This window comes from Protomyctophum bolini (genome assembly GCF_963924005.1).
Source record: "Protomyctophum bolini genome assembly, chromosome: 4".
Classification (NCBI taxonomy): Eukaryota; Metazoa; Chordata; class Actinopteri; order Myctophiformes; family Myctophidae; genus Protomyctophum; species Protomyctophum bolini.
This window is the reverse complement of record NC_137865.1, coordinates 22,830,548-22,852,096: the sequence shown is the minus strand read 5'-3', so window position 1 is coordinate 22,852,096 and position 21,549 is coordinate 22,830,548. Positions and strand designations below refer to the sequence as shown.

The window sequence follows — 21,549 nt, the reverse complement described above, 5'->3', positions numbered from 1 at the left end:
CGGCGCGCTATAGTATGCCGTACGATATGGGCTATAGCCCATGGTCCAAAATGATGAGAAACGAGGCTAACTTTTTTTTTCAAAATTTCAAAAAACATGGGCTATAACCCATCGTTTTTGTCATTTCGTCATTTTTTTAAAATCCTCAAAAATGATGAAACACGGCGCGCTATAGTATGCCGTACGATATGGGCTATAGCCCATGGTCCAAAATGATGAGAAACGAGGCTAACTATTTTTTTCTAAATTTCAAAAAACATGGGCTATAACCCATCGTTTTTGTCATTTCGTCATTTTTTTCAAATCCTCAAAAATGATGAAAAACGGCGCGCTATAGTATGCCGTACGATATGGGCTATAGCCCATGGTCCAAAATGATGAGAAACGAGGCTAACTTTGTTTTTTGAAATTTCAAAAAACATGGGCTATAACCCATCGTTTTTGTCATTTCGTCATTTTTTTCAAATCCTCAAAAATGATGAAAAACGGCGCGCTATAGTATGCCGTATGATATGGGCTATAGCCCATGGTCCAAAATGATGAGAAACGAGGCTAACTTTTTTTTTCAAAATTTCAAAAAACATGGGCTATAACCCATCGTTTTTGTCATTTCGTCATTTTTTTAAATCCTCAAAAATGATGAAAAACGGCGCGCTATAGTATGCCGTACGATATGGGCTATAGCCCATGGTCCAAAATGATGAGAAACGAGGCTAACATTTTTTTCAAAATTTCAAAAAACATGGGCTATAACCCATCGTTTTTGTCATTTTGTCATTTTTTCAAATCCTCAAAAATGATGAAACACGGCGCGCTATAGTATGCCGTACGATATGGGCTATAGCCCATGGTCCAAAATGATGAGAAACGAGGCTAACTTTTTTTTTCAAAATTTCAAAAAACATGGGCTATAACCCATCGTTTTTGTCATTTCGTCATTTTTTTCAAATCCTCAAAAATGATGAAAAACGGCGCGCTATAGTATGCCGTACGATATGGGCTATAGCCCATGGTCCAAAATGATGAGAAACGAGGCTAACTTTTTTTTTTGAAATTTCAAAAAACATGGGCTTTAACCCATCGTTTTTGTCATTTCGTCATTTTTTAAAAAAAAATGATGATAGCCCATGTCAAAAAACATGGGCTATAACCCATCGTTTTTGTCATTTCGTCATTTTTTTCAAATCTTCAAAAATGATGAAAAACGGCGCGCTATAGTATGCCGTACGATATGGGCTATAGCCCACGGTCCAAAATGATGAGAAACGAGGCTAACTTTTTTTTTCAAAATTTCAAAAAACATGGGCTATAACCCATCGTTTTTGTCATTTCGTCATTTTTTTCAAATCTTGAAAAATGATGAAAAACTGCGCGCTATAGTATGCCGTACGATATGGGCTATAGCCCACGGTCCAAAATACAATGATATGGTACAATGATATACAATGATATGGTACTTAATATTTAACTTAGATTAATATGAAATGAAAAGTATTGTACATCATGAGCGTATAATGGTACATCGATCCTGACAAGCACAACTTCCACACCATGAGTGGTGCAAAAGTATAGGTGTGCGGGCAACAGCACATTATAATTTACGGCACAATAATTAGACCTACTGGGAGACATCACTGCCCAGCTCGGTGTCTCTGGCGCGCGTCATGCCTTGAATGCTAAATCTAAGTAACAGTACAGCCACGCTGTGCATTAAACAGTGGGTGGACAGTAACCAAGTACATTTACGTGAATACTGTACTTCATGTCAGTATCATGGTTAGTCAGGGTCAGTGTTAGTACCATGGTCATTATCATGTCAGCACCGTGTCAGTACCATGGTCATTATCATGTAGCACCGTGTCAGTACCATGGTTAGTCATGTATCATCGTCATCATCATGGTAGGTACAGGTAAAATGTACATTATGTACGTACATCAGCCCAATATCAAAATAGTGGAAATAGGCGGTCTACAAGCTCACAATGCGTTGTGATGCAATTAACTTTTTAATTTGTACTTTTGATTACTTGAGTATTTTTAAAAGCAAGTACTCCAGTACTCAACTGAGCAACTTTCACTTGTAATGGAGTCATATTTGACCAAGTAGTAGTAGTGGTAGTATCTATACTTTCACTCGGGCACTGGGGGGTGAGTACTTTGTCCACCACTGGCATTAAATCAGCAGAGGAGACTTTATATGTCACATAATTCATACCTTTGTTACCCCTGATGTCTCTCAATATGATGTGAGCCTTGGTCTGTGCTCATTCTGTCTGTCCTCCAGCAGCTATATAACACTTACTATTGATTAGCTCATGGAGTTGGCATGGCTTTTTTCCTTCAGTAAGCAAACCAAATCCAGTTCCTATATAGGCTACTGCCCTACTTTGATGCCTTGGCAGCAAGACAGACATATATAGTATTTTAACTTAAGTGTTGTAATAGCGTGTATAAATTCTAGTCACTGCTGTCCATTAGTTGATTTCATTTTCAGATAGACCGATGCCTCTACGACTGAAATTGCTTCTATAGTATTGCCAAGTTATAATGCCCGACAGGGCACTAGGTCATCTGAGGACGACCTAGAGAGACAGTATTTGTCTCGACTGTGAACTTGAACCCAAAACTCAAGAGAAAACGGCAGGTTTGTCTTGGCAGTGTGGCAGGTTCCACTCCCCAGAGTGGAACACAGTAGGTGTCAATGGTAAATCAAACAAATCGATATACCAATGTTTCTAAACACATTGCAAGCTTGTATGTCGGCTATTTTCGCATGTCCAGCAATTTTTTTTTTATGCCTACGGTTCGCTCAGCCCCAGGCGGTTGAGTTAACCGTCCGGGCCCACATGTCCATCATTGTACAACAAAGTATAAAATAGGACTCAAGTCATTAATAAGACTAAAATATTTAGTCCATCACAAAAATCAAATTGATTTGTTTGTGTTGATTCAACTGTATATTTAAATGAAATTAAATATACCATGAAATGAAAATAAAAAATAAAAAAACACTTCTCGATTATTCAATTAATCGAAATAGTAATCAATAGAATACATGGCTCAGACTGAAGATAGTAATCAATAGAATACATGGCTCAGACTGAAGATAGTAATCAATAGAATACATGGCTCAGACTGAAGATAAGTTAGAAGTGTGAATGCATCAATTCCACTCCACACAGTGTGCAGTGCAATACAGAATAAGTTTTCCATCCCCAGGGTTCCTTCAGACATGACTCTCCAACACTAACCCCACACCCCTGTGCACTGTGCCTGTCAGTTCTGTGCTGATCAGCCCCAGGCACTCCATGCCACCACACTTTCTTTCCAAACTCTATCCTTGATTCTGTTTTATATACTTGGGAGTCCATTTCTCTCCTTTATGCCCCCTCCCCCCAAACTCCTTTATGTTCACCTCCCGCTTGACTATTAAACTCATTGTGTATTCCATCGCCCAGAACGCTCGTTTGAAGTCAAAAGTGGGTAAAATTTAACTACCTCAGTTGACTAAACATCTCCGGTCAAACGATGTGAAACATTAGATCAAAGCACACTTTAATGTATGAGAATGAGACTCTGCTAGCACACAACCACAGCACAGTGTCATCCATCAAGACTTTCTCAGCATGCCTTTGCATTAATCAGTCTCAACCTGGCATCCCCATTTTGAGTACCTCCTAGGAAAAACGTCAGAAAATAGTAGATTTTCAAGCTCACAATGCACCGTGATGACGTTATCTAAATTGGCCAGTATTCGTCATAAGATGTTAGGGTGTGTGTAAGAATGAATGAATTATAAACCTCTCAGGCCTCTCCATAAACCTCCTGTGACACAGAACCTGCAGTCCACAAACATGTCCCCAAGGCTGTCAAGCAAACATTCGGGGACAGAGAGTTCAGTGTGGCCCCCACCCTGTGAAACTCTCTTCCAATAGAGATCCAACACTGGACTCCTTAAGGCTGCCTTGAAAGGACACGTATTCTCTCAGGCTTATTATGGCATATAGTTGTTGATACATTTTGTAAAGTGTCCTTGGGTTCATGAAAGGGGCTATACAAATTCAAGCTATTATTATGACAATGATGCTGAGCCATGTCAGACCTCGGAATAACCTCGACATGAATCGTGACCAGGTACTGAAAAACCATTCACAACTATAGCAAGCCTGCCTGTTTACAACACACTAAACCCAATTAGGGGCATTCATTGCTATAGTGTGAACAATTGTACGTAACCAAGAGCATATCATCGTCAAAAACATCACTTAAACCCCCTTAAGGAGTCCCTCAGGGCTCAATGCTAGATAATTTCCTGTTTTCCGTTGTGGGGAAAGGAATCGCTGAAAATGGCCGATCGACAATCTGCTATTTTCCACCAGCTTTCCCCCTTAATACGGATGCTGGCGTTTTAGTGATCACGAATAAATTATACTTTGACAGCAGATCATTGAAGACAAACAAACAGTGAATTCGTTAACCTTACTTTTATTCAATCCCAGTCTCAACTGTAGTTCTTTTCTGCATATATTTTGACCACATACTGTATATCCATGGAGAGACATATACAGGAGAGATGGGTCCTTCACACAAGTCCTTCTGAACAAAGGAAAAACAGCGCTACAACAAACATTTACACGGATTGACTCGGACACACACACACGGCTGGGGAGAGGGGCCATGGGGACAACGGGGGAAAGTGCAATAGAAGATGGCGTCTAGTCAGGTACACGAGATCCCCACAGCCGCAAAGAAGGACTCTTAATTGCCAACTGTCTGAGAGCCAACTATGGAGCTGCGGGAGGTACAGACTAGACTAGACTGTTGAGTGGATGCATAGAACAGAGGCAGAGTGCAACAAAACAAGACCTCTGCTGGAAGAAAATAAATAAGTGATTTAAGTGATGGGAACAGTGGAGCGGAATGAGACAGACACAGCGGGAAGGGTGACACACGTCAGGATGGAAGTGTCTGGCTTCAGCCTGTGGGCATGTACGATAACACTGCCCATGTGACTGTGAGGACAGATATGGCCTGCATGTGACAGAGCGCCTAGCCATCGGGTAAATCAGTGGTTCCCAACCTGTGGGCTGGGGTTATTGCAAGTGGGCCACCAAATAATTTGCAAAAAAAACCTTTGATTTTATTGATAATATAACGTGTGTGTGTGTGCGCGCGCATATGTATATATACTGCTAAGTCGGACATTAAAGTACACCGTGTTATAGTTCTATTGCTGAAACACAATGAATTAATTGATCTCTGAAAATAAACGCAGCCCATCCATCTCAAGTGGTCAGATGGGTGGGCCGCGGACGCAAGTTGGCCCTGAAGGTTGAGAACCACTGGATAATAAATGACATTATGGAAGGATCCGAAGGGAGAACAACAAAAGACATAAAACAAACTGCAACACAGTTCAAGTGGATCATGTCATAAGACCTGTTTTATAGGCTACTCAGTCACGCGCCGGTGTCTCGCAAACGGACATTAGTCGATCTTCAAGCTCACAGAGCTATTTAATTTCCGGTGCGAGAAACAAATGGGTAAGTAAGTGAGAATAACTCAGGCTGAATATCTTTCAAGTTGGATCGCTATGTCAGGCTCGTTTAATTTAGTTATAACGTTTGGATGTGCAAAAGAAGAAAATCTGACCTGGGCCATGGCTCAATGGTCCAGGCACCTTGGCTGGTAATCCAGTCTGGCAGTGTGCCGCGGGTTCGACTCCCGATCCCGACAGCCTTTACTGCATGTCTTCCCCCCCACCCCTCTCCCCATTTCCTGTCAGCCTATGGTCTTGTCCCTCCATAAAAAATATAAAATAAAGGCGAAAGCCACAAAAACATTAAAAGAAAAACATAAAAAGAAGAAAATCTGAAGCCCAAACCAGACCAATGGGTTGCCATGCAACTCCTTACAACCAAACGGCAGCGAGTAGACGCATGTATAGTTGCAAGCCACCATTCAATTGAACCAATTGAATCACTTGCGGCGACGTGCAAACAGTTACAGGACATATCGCACCGCCGCGTAGAACGCTAAAACCGTGTCTTGGCTATACGATTATAAAATTATGACCGATATCCGATTATTTGCATGGTCAGGACCGATTCTGATATTATACAGAGGACCACAATGGAAACAAGCCTAGGCCCTAGGGGCTTAGCCCAAAGCCTGTTAATAAAGTATTCAATCAATAAATAGCCTACTGGTATACTCTTTTCCAAGTGTTTTCACAACTGAATGAGAGTACACAAATGAAATGTTGAAAAACCTAAAGTTAAATTTTACTTAAGATTTGACATCATATATGATTTGGCTTTTGTTCTAGACTACTAGGTACTAGACACTTTTGATGAACTCATTGATGAAGTTACATTTTTATTTTCCTGGTGAAAACCGATTAAATAATCGGTTTTATTTCGAGACCGATCCGATGCAGCATTTGTATGGCCAATATGGCCGATTCCGATTATGCTTCAGATTATACCGTGCATCCCTGATTCCCTAGTTTCGACCCAGTGGTGTGGTTTGGGATTAAGGACACTCCCCATCTCACAGTCCTACAAGCAGTCCATCATAGTAGTGCACACTGTAACCCCACTTCTACACCCATAAATTCTTCCCAAGTATTCACACCATAACTACACATAGTTGAGTGCCACCGATATTGTCTCAAATCCTTTAGATGCTCTTTTTGTTTTGCGAATATTGGAAAATTAGTTCCAATACACGTGCCATATATTAAATATGAGGTATAACCTTGTTCAACTCGTCTACCAGCATAAAGTATGGGACACGACAGCATATTCTCTCTCTACGACAGTGCGCTAAGCATAAATAAAAAGAAAAGCTGGATGAATGGCTTAGGATCGTTTTAAATAGAACATAACTTAGACTTTACCACAGATCTTAACACAGTTTTGGGCCACAGCTTGGAGAGGATTTGGGGATGGGGGGGACAAAAAGAAAAGAGGGTCATTGAGCAAAATAGAAGAGAACGGGGAGGTGCTTCAGTCGTCCTTCAGGAGAGATGTTTAGCAAAAGGGAATGTGGGTGGTTTTCTGTACTGTAGTCAAATGATCTCAAAACGTCTCAATGCTTCAAAACGCATTGAGACCGCTAGGTGTCTAAGAGGACACTTGGATTTCCAGTCCTGGCACACAACAGCTTACAGAGCCATAACAAGGGGCTCACCACACATTCACTTTGTACACAAAGAAAAATAAACTAATTCAGATGTGATTGGATTTACAAGACCGGTACAAAGTTGAGTTCATATTCGTTTCAACTGCAGACAAAGTCCACAGTCCATTTGTAGAAAAACAAAAAAACTACACGAAGTACAGTAAAACAAACAAATAGTCAAAATAAAGCTTTGTAAATTGCACTCCGATGATGCAGCATGATTCCCAGTTCCCCGATACTATGATATTTACATTCAGTAGTTAGTCCGAGGGGAGGGGGGGGATGAAGAAGACCTATTCAATTCAGTTTTTGTAAAAAACAATGAAACGAGATGTATTCTTCAATAACTACTCCAGTGAAGACACAGATGCCCACTACCATTTTATCTGTCTTTGTTTGGCTGCAAAGATCCACTGTTGTCCCTAGTAGCCACGGTAATGGCTATTGTCTGCCCCCTACTGTGCAGTCTGTCTCGTTACAGTGGAACTTTCTTCGCCTGGATTGCAGTGTATGTGCTTCTTGCATGTGCAGTGCCAACACAACCACACACACACACACACACACATACACAGATGGAGAAAACGGAGAGACCCAGCCCCTCTGTGCTAAGAATCAGTCTGAACACATTCAGCCGGGGCCCTGGTTTTGGTCTCGGCGTGGTGGTTTTATTGCCAGTATAGTCCAGGCTGCTCTTAGCGCAGTTTGATCTTGAAGGCAGAGATCTCCATGGGGTCCAGGCTGATGGTAGAGTCGTTGGCCAGAGGCGCGGCCGAGTCCATCAGGGTCAGAGACATGGGCTGCAGGAGATGCACGTCCAGGTTCCGGAACAGTTCCGACACGGCCAGCTACAGAGAGGGATGGGACGATGTGAAAATGACACGTCACCATTATTGTGGCAAAAATAAATCACACTACGCGTTGTGAGCTTGTAGATCTATTGCACCTATTTGTAGAGGCTATTTGGCTTTTGGCCTTACAAGCTCACATTTATGACGAATCCATTTGTGTGGCGCAAATCTTTGAATACATTCTTTCAAAGTGAACATTTTTAACTAAAATCTTTGCTTCTGGGAGGTAGCTGGAACAACATCATTTCAAATTGGGGTCGACGGCCAAATACACATAATTCTGGGGGTCCTTGACATGAAATATTGAACACAGACAACATAGGTATTTCAGAAAACTGTCAGGATTTAGAAGACTTTTTTATTTTGACGTCAGGTCTAAATGGGTTAAGAAAGAAAGACAGCTGAGTGCAACAACAAGAGAGTAGTCAAAGGGCTAAAAGAAATGACATTATGAAGACAGACAGAGAGAGGATTGATTTCCTGTCAGAACACCCTGAATCCCCTTCGTTCCCACACCCTGAAAAGGCTACGTACGTACTACGTAGTGTGAAATACAACTCCTGCTGCACACCCATCACTCAGTCTGCGAGTGTGTGTGTGTGAGTGTGTGAGTGTGTGTGTGTGTGTGTGTGTGTGTGTGTGTGTGTGTGTGTGTGTGTGTGTGTGTGTGTGTCTTATCAACACTGACCTGTCCCTCTGTGGTGGTACAGTTGAAGCCCAAGTTTTGAGCCTCCAGGCCACAATCTAGCCCTTTGCGGTGAAGTATCAGGGCAGTGTAAGGAGAAGGCCAGTGGGGGTCCTCCTGCGCGCGCACACACACACACGCACACACACACACACACACACACAGTCAGCCTAAATGATCCCATTTACGATACAGTATCTATTCCTGTCATATTACTGTAGTTATAAATTAGGAGGACTATGTCATAGGTTCAGATTCAGAAGAACCCGAACGCAGGCTGCCATTTCATGTTGCGTTACAGATCAAAGTTGTATATTGCTATTTTGTAAGCAGCACCATTACACAAGGCAAGATAACATAATTACAGTATATGATATGAAAATGGTGACAATGACCTCCAACCAGGGATATTATCTCTGTGACGGCCTCATCTTGGCCTTACTTATTGGCTGTGTTTTCCCCTATTGTTCCAAGAAGTTGATGGGTAGAGCTGAGACCTTTACATTCTATGGGAACTCACAGGAATGTCCTTTAAGGCAATTTTATTCAGTTGGCATATGGCCAGCATACAGAGTTCTAGATGCTCGATGCCTGTGCCAACTGAATAAGAAGTGCCTGAAGGACATTTCTGTGACTGCTGATAATTCCCATTATTATAAAAAAGGAACGTTTTTTAGACAATGCACCCGGTAACAAACTAGTAAAATAAATTGTGTTGGCATTCTCTTATAATTCTGGAGCTAAGACCTTGTCGGAGTTGCAAAGCACAGAGCAGGCTGGGCTCAGGCCATATATCAGACCTGCAATATCCTGTCTCCCTCTTCCCCTGGCCCGCCGACTGATAGTGTGATTTGTTTCACATACATAATATCCCCACAGGCTGAAGCCAGACCATACGCACAAGCAGATCAGTAGCTTCTGGGTATACATGCATCATTTGATTAGTTTAGCTGCGGTTCCGGCATGTTTTAGAGCTTCGGTTTGGTCATTTGTGCTTATCGTTAGGATTAGCTTTAGTGCTTGGGATGTGACCGTGATGATTGTTTGGTGTGCAGTGCACACTGGAGAGCGAATATGACTTTAAATCAATATCAGGATTTCAAACTTTTGCCTTGTAGATCGGCAATTTTTATTATTTTTGTACGCCACCACAACATACAGGGTTAAATGGTTAATCAGACTACCGGTAATCGATTTTGTTGATTATATAAGAAATGTAATAGAAGTTTTCATGTGGATTCGTTGATTTAGAGGCATACTAGATAGTAAATAAAAAATCTAATATAATTGTTGGTGCCGCTTTGTGATCTAGATGCATACTAGATTGTGATCTAGATGCATACTAGATTGTGATCTAGATGCATACTAGATTGTGATCTAGATGCATACTAGATTGTGATCTAGATGCATACTAGATTGTGATCTAGATGCATACTAGATTGTGATCTAGATGCATACTAGATTGTGATCTAGATGCATACTAGATTGTGATCTAGATGCATACTAGATTGTGATCTAGATGCATACTAGATTGTGATCTAGATGCATACTAGATTGTGATCTAGATGCATACTAGATTGTGATCTAGATGCATACTAGATTGTGATCTAGATGCATACTAGATTGTGCATACAGGAAGTAGTAGATCTAGTATGCATACCAATACAATTTAAATAAATATCAAAAACAAAACCTGCATCTCGATTATTCAATTAACCACAATTAGTCTATTTTAAACATAGGTTTTGATATATGTTCAGTTAATTGCCCAGCCCTAACTGGAGAGAATAAAGGAAATGTTCTCCATTGGGATTGGTTTATAAAATCTCTGGAGCATATCCATGGACTCGGGGGACGAGCTGGTCTTTGTTTGAGCAGTTGCCTTCCTCGCCCTTGCGGTTTTAGTGCATAATTACCCACTGCAAGTAACTGCATGAAGACTTGGGTTGAGATTAATATGGTTCTAGGTAGGTTGTTAGCAGGGAAGGCTCTGATTTGTATTGTACCTTGGAGATCAATACTGCCCAATTATATACCGTCTCAAGTCTGAAGAACTTCTGAATAATTGTATGCATTAGTAACTTTTGAAGCTCGTTGAGCATTATGGTGATGTTGGAGAAAAATGGTTAAAAGGAGGAAAATAAAATGTTGTTGAGGCCTGCTACAATGGAAGATTGACTTTTTCCAGCTATATTGCAGAGTGCAAGTTACAGTCTTGGTGACTCTGCGGTTTCTCCCACAGTAGCTTACTAGCTTTAACCTTTGAGCTGTAAAAAGAAACTGGAAATGGAGAGGGATAAATAGAAAAGTAACTGAGTCTGAGATTCTTTAGAAGTGTACAGTATCTGGACATTTATGACTGCTTGTAAAGAGTCAGCATTTAGTGTGTGTGTGTGTGTGTGTGTGTGTGTGTGTGTGTGTGTGTGTGTGGAGGGGGGCTTGGGGGTTGGATGTGGCAGCCCTGGATGATTCTTCACGGTGCAGACTGTAGCGGTTTCCGCAGTTGAATGGTTATTTTAGGGGTGCCAGGTAAAACCAGAGAAAATATTATTTCTCCTTTTATGAGTTCTTCCGTCTAACAGAGTAGATCGGCTCTTTCTAAGTTTCCAAAACAACAAAATAATAAACAAAACAAGCACTTGCAAATAATAAGAGAGCGGAATACCACTGACAGGAACGTTTATCATCTGTAGGGAAGTTTGATCAACACGCCAGAGACTACGCCACTTTACGGACTAACAACGAACAGACACTGTGAACAACAGTGAGAATCAAGGGACTGGCTTCCTCGTCCACACATACACAGGTCCAACGCTGAACGTCCCTCTCTCGCTCTGACTGTCTGTCTCCACACTCGCACACCAGGCACAATCAACAGGGCTTTTCAAAACGGGCAGTTCACAGGGGTGAGTGACAGGTGTCACGAACAGGCAGCTCTGGGACCATCTCAGGCCGTCACAAGTCGCTTGAAGAACTAAAAAGTAGAGTTTGTTGGCTCAACTGAAACAACAAAAGTTATCCATCCATATAGGGGACTTGCCTTCTAAGACGAATCCAACTGAACAAGAACATGATATTGATTCCATCGAGTCTCTGAAGAAGAAAAGCAAACAATAACTATTGTAAAGTTCCTGCCCTGCCCACTAGCACTAAGGGACTTTGAATCACTACGGTGCATCAGGCTTGGCACCGTTCCGAGCGTGGAAAGCCGGGCAGGGAGGGTGACCTCGGTCACTGAATCCTCCTCACAGTTGAACTGACCAAAATGTAGATCAACTGGGTCGGATAGAATGTTCCTCTGCACGCACTACATCCTCATTGTCAAATTACTCATTGCTCAACAGCTAGTGACTTCATGTATATCATATGAGGAATCGGACCCATGTCCTTACCCTCCCACATGACCAATTATGGGGGATACCAGGGGTCGGCGCCACAAGTATGTGGGGAAAAATCAACGTAAAGGAGCTCAAGCAATATCTGCTTTCATAACACCATCTGAACTGTTCAATTTGTTTTCCTTTGGAATGGAATTTGATTGCCTGCACCACAAAAGAGACAAAGCAAGTGTGTTTTAAACTTTGTGTGCGCTTCCTTCTACAAAATAAAAAAACACATTTTGGCTATTTTTCTTGTTTTGCATTTCCTTTTTGTTTGAATGACTAGCAGATGGAAATGTGAGTTTGCCAAAGCCACTATGACATCTTGGTATGGTTGTGGGTCAGGGTAATGTGCAAATTTCAGCTATTTATGAGTTTCCTGTTTCCAACCACTAAAAAGGGACACATTCTTTTTTTTGCCAGAATTTCTCAACTTTGGTGGCTGCTCTGACTGACTTGCTGAGGGGGAAATCTAAATTAAATTCGTCTGTTTCATGTCCGCAAGCTTTTGGCTTTTGTTGTGTTCCGCTCCATTTCTGTTAGTGGCCTGATTCCATCAGCCTTTCAAGTTTTCACATGGATAAAAGCCATATTGGCATACTCTTTCAAGCTGATAAACAAGGTATTGAATGTCCAGGTACGTAGCTTCTTTTCCAAGATGTTCAACTCCTCCCAGCTGAATAACTCAGTGGTACAAAATGAAGTGCTGGAATTCATCTTCTTTCATGGAAACCATGACTCCAGAATGGCAATCATTGCATTCACTGACCATAAACAGTCACCTTTTTTTTAACTCTGCAGAATCCAAATCAGAGGCAAAAACAAAGGTGAGCTTTGTTTTTGCAGCCTTACTGCATGGGACTAACGGCATATTAACTTAAACCCCATGTACTGCTTTGTACGACTAATAGCATAATTAGCAGATCTACAAACTCACAAAATGTTGCACACAGTTTTTCACACATTACTGCGCAGCCTTCCAGGCCAGACGGTGGAGCCAGTGCTAGCAAAATCCACGAAAAAAGCTGTAGTGTTGTTTTGCTAGACAACACTTTTTGGCCATGCACCCCAAGGGGCCAGCTAGGCACTCCAATGTTGAAGCGCTGGTCCCTAGTGGTAAGAGGAAGGACTGCAGGCGGACCTGTGGATTCTTGACGAGGAAACCCCGTGCAACCGAGCGCTCAATGTTAAAGCCCAGCTGCACTTCCGCATTTGGACACCAAAATTTGGTGTCCAAATGCGGAAGTGAAATGCTGAATCAGCAAATAGACGGTACTTCCGGCAGCCTTCCGGGTGCTTCAAAACGCCACTGAGCAACTTCCACTGACATGAATAGCGGAGGGGGCGGAGCTTCGCGCCAGTTTAGTCTCTATCCTTTTAATACTCTATGATGCACCCCCTGTTACCACCCGATCTAGCTGACGCACCCCCCCCCCCCACATGGAAATATAAATTGCATAAGCTATATAGACATATATTTCCTATTTATCCACATAGATGCACATATGAACCTGAATATGGCATATATGCATGTTACGGACCACGGTCCTTTTGATTATTTGTTATTTGTTTAACTATAATTATTATTTATGGTGGCTATTTAATTAGGATAATAATTATAAGTTGGTATTTGTTATTACGTTTTATGGCATGTAACAAGTTGTATTTCTTCTGCTACAGTACTCAAGTGAATTGACACACATGGCTCTGAGTGACAGGTCCCTGATTGGATCTGCCCCTCTGTTCCTTATTGGTTCTCCCCGACAACACCAGTTTCCTGTTGGCTGGGCACTCTTCCTGTCTCTGTATAAAAGCTAGTTGAACTTGGCCTTCAGCAGCAGAGACTCGATCCCTCTAGTCCTCTCTTGTGCCTGCCTTATTATTTCGTTTGTTCTCGTTTCTGGTTCATTATGCCGTAAGTTATGATTTGTTTTCTTTAGCCCAGTTTTCTCGTTTGAAGTAATCTTTAATTTGCCTATGAGTCTGTAAACCAATTATTTATCCTTGTTAAATAAGAAGCCCGGTTCCTACCTCCACCATGTAGGAGTGCCAGGTATTTTCTTTTGTTAACTTATTGTAATTTTGGTTAGTTAGGGTAGTTAGGGACTTAGAATTGTAATTTTGTTTAAACCTTCTGTTAGGGCCTTTAGGTAGGGGTAAACTTTTGATTTCCAGTTAGATTCGTTTTGTTAGAATAGCACCTGCACTCTGAAGCCAAAAAGTGAGAATTGTGAACAAGAAATGTACAAATTGTCTCTACTGTTGAACAAAAAGAGCGACTACAAATAAATTGAAGTTATTTTCATCCTGTCTCCTCTCAAATTGTGTCCCTTCACCCTAGACGAAGGTCCATAACAATGCAGCATAGGCTATATTCTGCATATACTGCCATACAGTATATTGGCATAATGTCAATACATTTAAAATAAAACCATAGCACCACCATTAGCCTTTTTATGTCGCGCACCCCGTAGAAGGCGCTCGCACACCACAAGGGGTGCACGCACCACAGTTTGAGAACCACTGTGCAGCTAGAGTAACTAAGCCTAGGGAACGAACAGGCCATCACCCACATAGCAGCGATGTTGATCAGTGGGGCTTCCATTCACAATAAATAGGCTATAAACAATTCTGAGCATAAATAAGACTAATAACCCTGTGCGCCTGCACGTGTCCCGCAGATTATCATGTACGCCGTTTCTATAAGGAGAGGCCTATACTATGGATGCTAACAGAGGCTTTAAAAAAGGGTAAATAAATATTTTTTTATAAATCTCGTGTTTCTCGTGGATGACCTTGAAGTTGCTATAAGCAACTATATGTCATACCCCATATGTAAAATTTCTGTGACACATCTAGGGGCTGCAATCTGTAGTCAAAGATTTAAATGTAGTCTCTGTGACACATCTAGGGGCTACAATCTGTATTTAAAGATTTAAATGTAGTCTTTGTGACACATCTAGGGGCTGCAATCTGTAGTCAAAGATTTAAATGTAGTCTTTGTGACACATCTAGGGGCTGCAATCTGTATTCAAATATTTAAATGTAGTCTTTGTGACACATCTAGGGGCTGCAATCTGTATTCAAAGATGTTCCTAGAAGCTTTGTCCATTGATCGAAGAAAACCTGTCACAATGATTAACCAATCAGGAAGTAGACAGGCAAATCGACCAATGACAAAGCTTCTAGGAAAATCTTTGAATGCAGATTAAATTTATCTTGGGAGCGTTCTACCCATTGCTGGCTGTCTGAATCCCCCTAGGTCATTAAAATGTTGACATATTATTGCTTATAGCAGCTTTAATACCTTTCCTCGAGATCTCTCGTGGGAAGCACGGATTCAGGGTTAATCAAATGTTCGCCTGTAATGGGACACCAGGGTTAATGTGATTACAGGTAAAGATAATATTATAAACGAGGACAAAGGTGCACCTCTGCAACTCTTCGCAGCATAACTAATAGCATACTTTCTACACTGTCCACTTCACCCTCTGTCTGTCCCTTCCTCTTACCGTAAATTGCTCCTATAGGCGCCAAGGTTGCTGAGCCAGCCATTCGCCCTTCATTCATCATGTAGAACACCATTTGTCTCCCTCACCTGGCTTTGGATGCTGCGCAGATTGAGCAGGTGGAAGTCACAGGGCAGGCTGCTCTTGAGGGGGGCGAAGGTCTGCAGGGGGGGGATGCCCCGCTTCTTGGGCAGCACGGGTAGCGCCAACACCTCGTGGTTCAGGATGCTGTTGGTCATGTGACTGAGCAAAGACGGGAAGCTGGTCGGTCCGCCGTCCATCATCTGGAGGAGGGAGAGACGGGCGGGTTATGTCGACGTCATAGCAAACCGTCACTTACCACTGGCACTTAGGTCCAAAGGTGTGCAATAAAAATGCAGTCAATTTACTATTTACTCAAACTAAGTGAGGGTACTGACTCTATCAAATATACTGTCATGCTATGCCAACTCTATAACAAAGACAAATTCTATTAGTTTTTTTATGGGGATTTTCACTTTTATGTCTTTCAGCCACAGCCTGCAAAGTGATGGGGTGCGACATCACAGTGACATTACACAAACAAGTTAACAGTCATTTCATTCAACAAGGCATGAAGTGTTGCTATAAGATGGAGGACCATAGCTGTGTGGTCGGGGCAACTCCATCCCATCTGCATTCAGCAGTGTTTTCATTAGCAGTGGTAATGTAGGATGACAAAAACTGCAAGCAATGCCTTGTGTTTGGTCCCCAAACGTTATCCATTTACTCGATGTAAATGGCATCTTGCTTGTTACCGTACTTACATTGCTGTTGGTTTCAAAGATGGACAGGGTTTTGTTTTGTGGCTTAGAGCTATGAGGTGGAGGGACGCCATGAAGAGGAGACTAGGGAACTGGAGCTAGAGCAGTGGTTCTCAAACCTTTTAGTCCGTGACCCGGGACCCAACTTAGTGAAAATAGCAGATCTACAAGCTCACAAGCTTGTAGATCGGCTATTTTCATTACTCATTGCCAAACATTTGGTTTCTAATTCATGGGATTTATTAGATTTTATTTATTCAAGAAATTACATTTCATTTGGTATTAATTAATGAAAACTTAATTTTTTTGGGACCGTTTTTTGAAAATGTTTGAAATTATAATAATTCAAAACATAATGTAGGAAACCATAATGTCCACGACTCACAAATGGGTCCCGACCCACTGTTTGGGAAACAGGAGCAAGAGCAGCAGACCATACACAAGCTAGCTAGAATCCTTGCCATTGCCGGGGCAACTAACATTACCTGATCTCCACCCCTCAAGATTTGGGGGAGGAAAGAACGAAAGGAAGAGGAGAATTTGGCAAAGAAGCCGTCGTCATGCTGAGGGATGATTGTGAGTGGAATCGGAAGGAAACGTGTGTCAAAGAAACACGGAGGGCATAGAGGTGGACAGGAAGACAAAATAATGACGGGAATGGGTGGGTAATGGAAAGAAAAAAAAACAAAATGGAGAAAGGCATTAACAAACACAGGATGAAGGACAAACAAGACATCATCCCCCGTTCATATTCAACAACCATGGGTTGTTAAGATTACACAGGTTAATTAAAATGTAATTAAAAGTACACACAGCCAGGTGGGGAACGTGTGTGCATACTGCGTGCGTGCGTTTAACATCGACTTAAACCCTATATTCTTTGCTGACCAAAGTTCCCCAGGAATCTATAGTAGGCCCCTTATGTTTTCCCTCTAAACTCACTCACATCTCTTCGCTGAAAATAGCTGATCCACAAGCTCACAACACGACACATTGTGAATGTGAGCTTGTGGATCTTTTTATTTTATTTTGCCCCGGAATAGGGACGCCAAGCTTCATGTGGTTAACCCATTTAGACCCGAGGACGCATCTGTGTCACCAGCTTTTAACCACTTTAACCAATATTTTAAACTTTAGCTGTTGAAAAATCGTGAAAACGTGCAAATCTTTGAATATATATTATTTCCCAGCAAACATTTTTAACTAAAATCTTTGTTTCTGGGTGGTCCCTGGGACAAAACAAAACATTTCCAGATGGGGGTCGACGGCTGAATACATATTATCCTGGGGCTCCTTGACAAGAAATAGTTGAGAACCACTGATATAGAAACATAGTTTTTTTAGTTTTTTCTAGAAAACCGTCATGATTTAGAAGACATTTGTAGAATCTGGTCTCAGGTCTTCTTGTGGTTAAGCTGCTAATGTTCCAGTCTGCTGTAGACTGACCTTGTTGCCCGTGGACCTCCTCTCCAGCAGCAAGCGGAAGCGGTTGGCCGTCCTCTTGTTGTCCTTCAGACCCTGGCCCAGCCCGCGGTTGTCGTCCTGCATCAACCGGCGGTCCATAATCACCTCCAACTGACCTGCGGGTGCACAAACACAAGCCAGCAAAGTCAACGCAGATGTCTGTGTGCGTGTGCGCGCGCGTGTGCGTGTGCAGTGTTGGGAAAGTGCATTTATTTTATGAACTAGTTCAGTTCACAGTTCAGACATTTTAAAAGGAACTAGTTCAGTTCAGAGTTCCTAATTCAACATTTTGAACTAAAGTTCATGGTTCCAAAAATTTTACAATTTTTGTTCTTTTTCGTTCTTTTTTAATTTTTTATTATTGCCACAGCTCATAGCCATATAGAACCACATACTTTATTGAATTAAAAAAACCCTTGGGGATTAATAAAGTGACAACTTTTACAATATCTCCATTACCATTATCCAAATTAATTCCTCATTGTTTACATTTTGCAATGTGTGAAATGCCACTGAATTCTTAATCATTTTCCTTGTCTTTATTATGGGCCAACTTGTGAAAGCTGCATGCTTTTTTTGTTTGCCGGACGCATGGAACACGTGTACGACGAAGAATAAATCAGGCATCACTGCGCTTCTGTGGAGGGAGGAAGATATATTTTGTTGGCCGAACGAGGCGATCATGTATGGACAGTTGGACACATACGACATACCTCATCGACGCAAAAATAACAAGCAATTGGAATCTATTTTTCTTGGCACATTATAAACAAGTTTACTTTACCTCCTCAGTGTTTGGGTCTGGACATGTAGGACTGTATGTGTCTGCTGTCTGCGTGCTGCGCGCTCCAGTGAAATTGTGCGGCTTGAGAAAGATTAGTTAATTTGTGTTGGATAAGGGCATATTGGTGGGTTTTCCACTAGATATTAAGGACTGGTTAGGGTGTGTTTTAGCGGGGGTTTCGCCTGGAAGGCTCACTCACTTTTGAACGAAGTTGAACGTGAGAAAGTGACGTTCACACACGCCAGAAACGAACGTGTTCACAATGACGTTCATCAGGCAGAAATACAGTGCGTTCAGTTCACGTTCAGCCGAAATAGGAACGCGTTCGTGAACTATCGTTCTTTGAACACATTCGGGTACAATGCTGTGCGCGCGTGTGTGTGTGCATGCGTGTGTGTGCTCACGTGTGTGTGTGTGTGTGTGTGTGTAGAACTGTCCCTGGCAGGACAAAAGGATTAAAACAATCATCTAGGCTAATGCTTCATTCGATAGAGAAGCAAGCAAGTGGAAATAGCCACATATTCTCTGAACTTCTGTAATGCTAAATATAATTACCCATCAGCGTACAGTACTGGCAATAACAGGCTACAAAGTGCAAGTTTAACCTTGCTGCCATACTTGCAATGTGCACAACAGATTTCCACTGTGCACACGCACACACAAAATAGACAGCTACTGTAGCCTAAAGAGCCAGGCCATAAACATTAAACGGGCTGTGCCAGAAATATTCAAGGTCAAAAAAACGTAATATCTGGTCATGGAATGACAGTCGTCTCCCCCCCTTAAATTAAGTTAAATCACTAACAGTGTTGCCGTTACGCCACAGTGATTGATTGATTGTTGGGTGATACAGACCACTGTCCAGGCTGGTGACGCCCAGGGCCTGAGCTGTGTGCAGGGTGAGGCGATGCTGGCTGTCCTGGATGTAGGCTTGACTTGGCATGGGGTAGAAGTTGGCTTGTAGGGGAAGCTTCATGAAGTGCCGACGGGGCTGCATCTACAAGCCCGACACACACACACACACACACACACACACACACACACACGCACACGCACACACGCACAAAAAGTAATCGATCAAATGATTGCATAAGAAAATCTATAGATAGTTGCAGCTCTACTAATGTCTGCCATTGGAAGACACAGAATCGCATTAGATTCATCGATATCCATCAAATAAAAGTCCACCATCAACAGGGTACTGACCTGGAAGCCATTGAGGTCTGTGTAGAAGACCTCACCACTCTGGATGTCCGTGGTTAACCTCATAGCCAGCTCCTTGTTGGTCTGATCTCGGATATCAACCATGGTAGTCACGTCAATGGACAGGCCGTCCAGCCCTGGGAATACACAAAACAATACAGAGAAGGTATAGATTTATAAACGGGATTGAAAGACACTGTCAGGAATAAAAATTAGGTTGTCTCGAGGACTAGACTTTGCCTAGGAAACCCTTGATAACAAAATGTCAGTGTCAGATCTTCAGCGCACTGATTTTTTAATTAAAGTTTACATATGCTGATGCACATCTATGTTCTGCAAATACAAATCCACCACAACAGTCCCTCCAAGTCTCCTGCTCTCTTTCAATTCAACCAACTATCTGGGGTTTTCTTTCCCTCTTTGGTGAAATCTTTACTTTTGTTTTCTCACCGCCATCGTTTCTTTCCTCCTCACTGAAAACATGCAGCAATGTTAAGTGGTATGGTAATACGGTAAAAAAGCAGCCGTCTGTGTGCTCGGGTCCAGAACATCTCATAATGACATGTCAGAAGTGTTGGTTTCCATAAAATGTTAAACTGTATTTAAACCAGCCATTTTTGCACAATTCATTTGTTAAATAGTATTAGAAATACAAGTAAGCAACATTAGTAATTTCACTTTTTTATCTATAAATAATTAGTATTACATTGAAGTAAATTATTTTCAAATAAAATTCTACTTCATAGAAAAAAATAAGGATTGGTCTTTTTTCCTAAAACACGTAATGATAAAAAAATAAAGAATGGACCAAAATGTAAATTAATTTGACTTTCAAATTATCTCCCGGGAGACTGGTGAGGCATTTTGACAGATTCTGTGTTTCATTTGCAACCCAAATCACCATCTGCCAGCCATGGCAGCTAAAACACAATTAATTCAAACACTATTATTTGACTCCAGTCTGCAGAGTGCCGCGGGAATGCGATATTACCTGGCACATTGTGTATGCGTATGATCTGTTGGAAATGCTGGTAGTACGCTACGACCTCCGAGAAGAGCGGTCCTTCCACCACACGCACCACAGGTGGCTCCTTTTGAACGTAGGGCTGAGAGGAGGAGGAACAACAACACACCAGCACAAACACAGGGAAGAACAGAGCAAGAGAGGTGAAGTGAAGAGAGACGCACAGCAGTAACCTTCTTAAAAAAACAGCACTGCAGCTGAGCTGCTGCGTTCCGCTGCTTTTTGATCGTTGTTTTTCAATCAATGAAGCGACGAAGCAGCAGGCGCACATATATCCCCCCCCCCCCCTCCCCCCCCCCCTGAGCTCCACAAGTAAACAGCTGAGATGAGGGTACTGATAGAATACCTTACCTTGGCCTTTCCATCGGGTAAGAAGAGGTAAGCCCCGCTCTTGTCCTTGGAAGCACGCGTGCCATATGTTAAAAACTGCATCTGAACTTTCACCTCCTGAGGGTCATCCTTCCGTCGGATACTCTGATGAAGAGAAAATGACAGTGTGGAAGCGCCGTCACAGAACATGAGATCCAAAACAAGGACAGGGTAAATGAGAGAGATCAAAGAGGATGTGATTTAGCAGCACGACAAGTCATCTTAACTTTGGATCAAACAAACAAAGATGGGGGCTGTTACGAAATCAAGCCATTGTTGTTTTTTCGTCCCCTTAACAGCAGAGCTGTCGCCTCAA

General features: G+C 42.0%; 1 protein-coding gene across 2 annotated transcripts in view; it reads right to left on the bottom strand.

Annotated features, from left to right (window-relative positions):
• Positions 1–4,469: 4,469 nt before the first annotated feature.
• man2a2 (mannosidase, alpha, class 2A, member 2) overlaps positions 4,470–21,549 on the bottom strand; it is a 40,547-nt gene continuing 23,467 nt past the window's right edge. For both annotated transcript variants that reach the window (XM_080761548.1, XM_080761549.1), the window contains 8 exons: positions 21,216–21,338; positions 20,832–20,946; positions 19,844–19,977; positions 19,493–19,634; positions 17,836–17,969; positions 15,697–15,891; positions 8,722–8,835; positions 4,470–8,030 (listed from right to left, as the gene is read on the bottom strand). In XM_080761548.1, the coding sequence (XP_080617674.1) occupies positions 7,878–8,030; positions 8,722–8,835; positions 15,697–15,891; positions 17,836–17,969; positions 19,493–19,634; positions 19,844–19,977; positions 20,832–20,946; positions 21,216–21,338 (1,110 nt within the window). In that variant the 3' untranslated portion in view covers positions 4,470–7,877. The remainder of the gene's footprint in view (positions 8,031–8,721; positions 8,836–15,696; positions 15,892–17,835; positions 17,970–19,492; positions 19,635–19,843; positions 19,978–20,831; positions 20,947–21,215; positions 21,339–21,549) is intronic.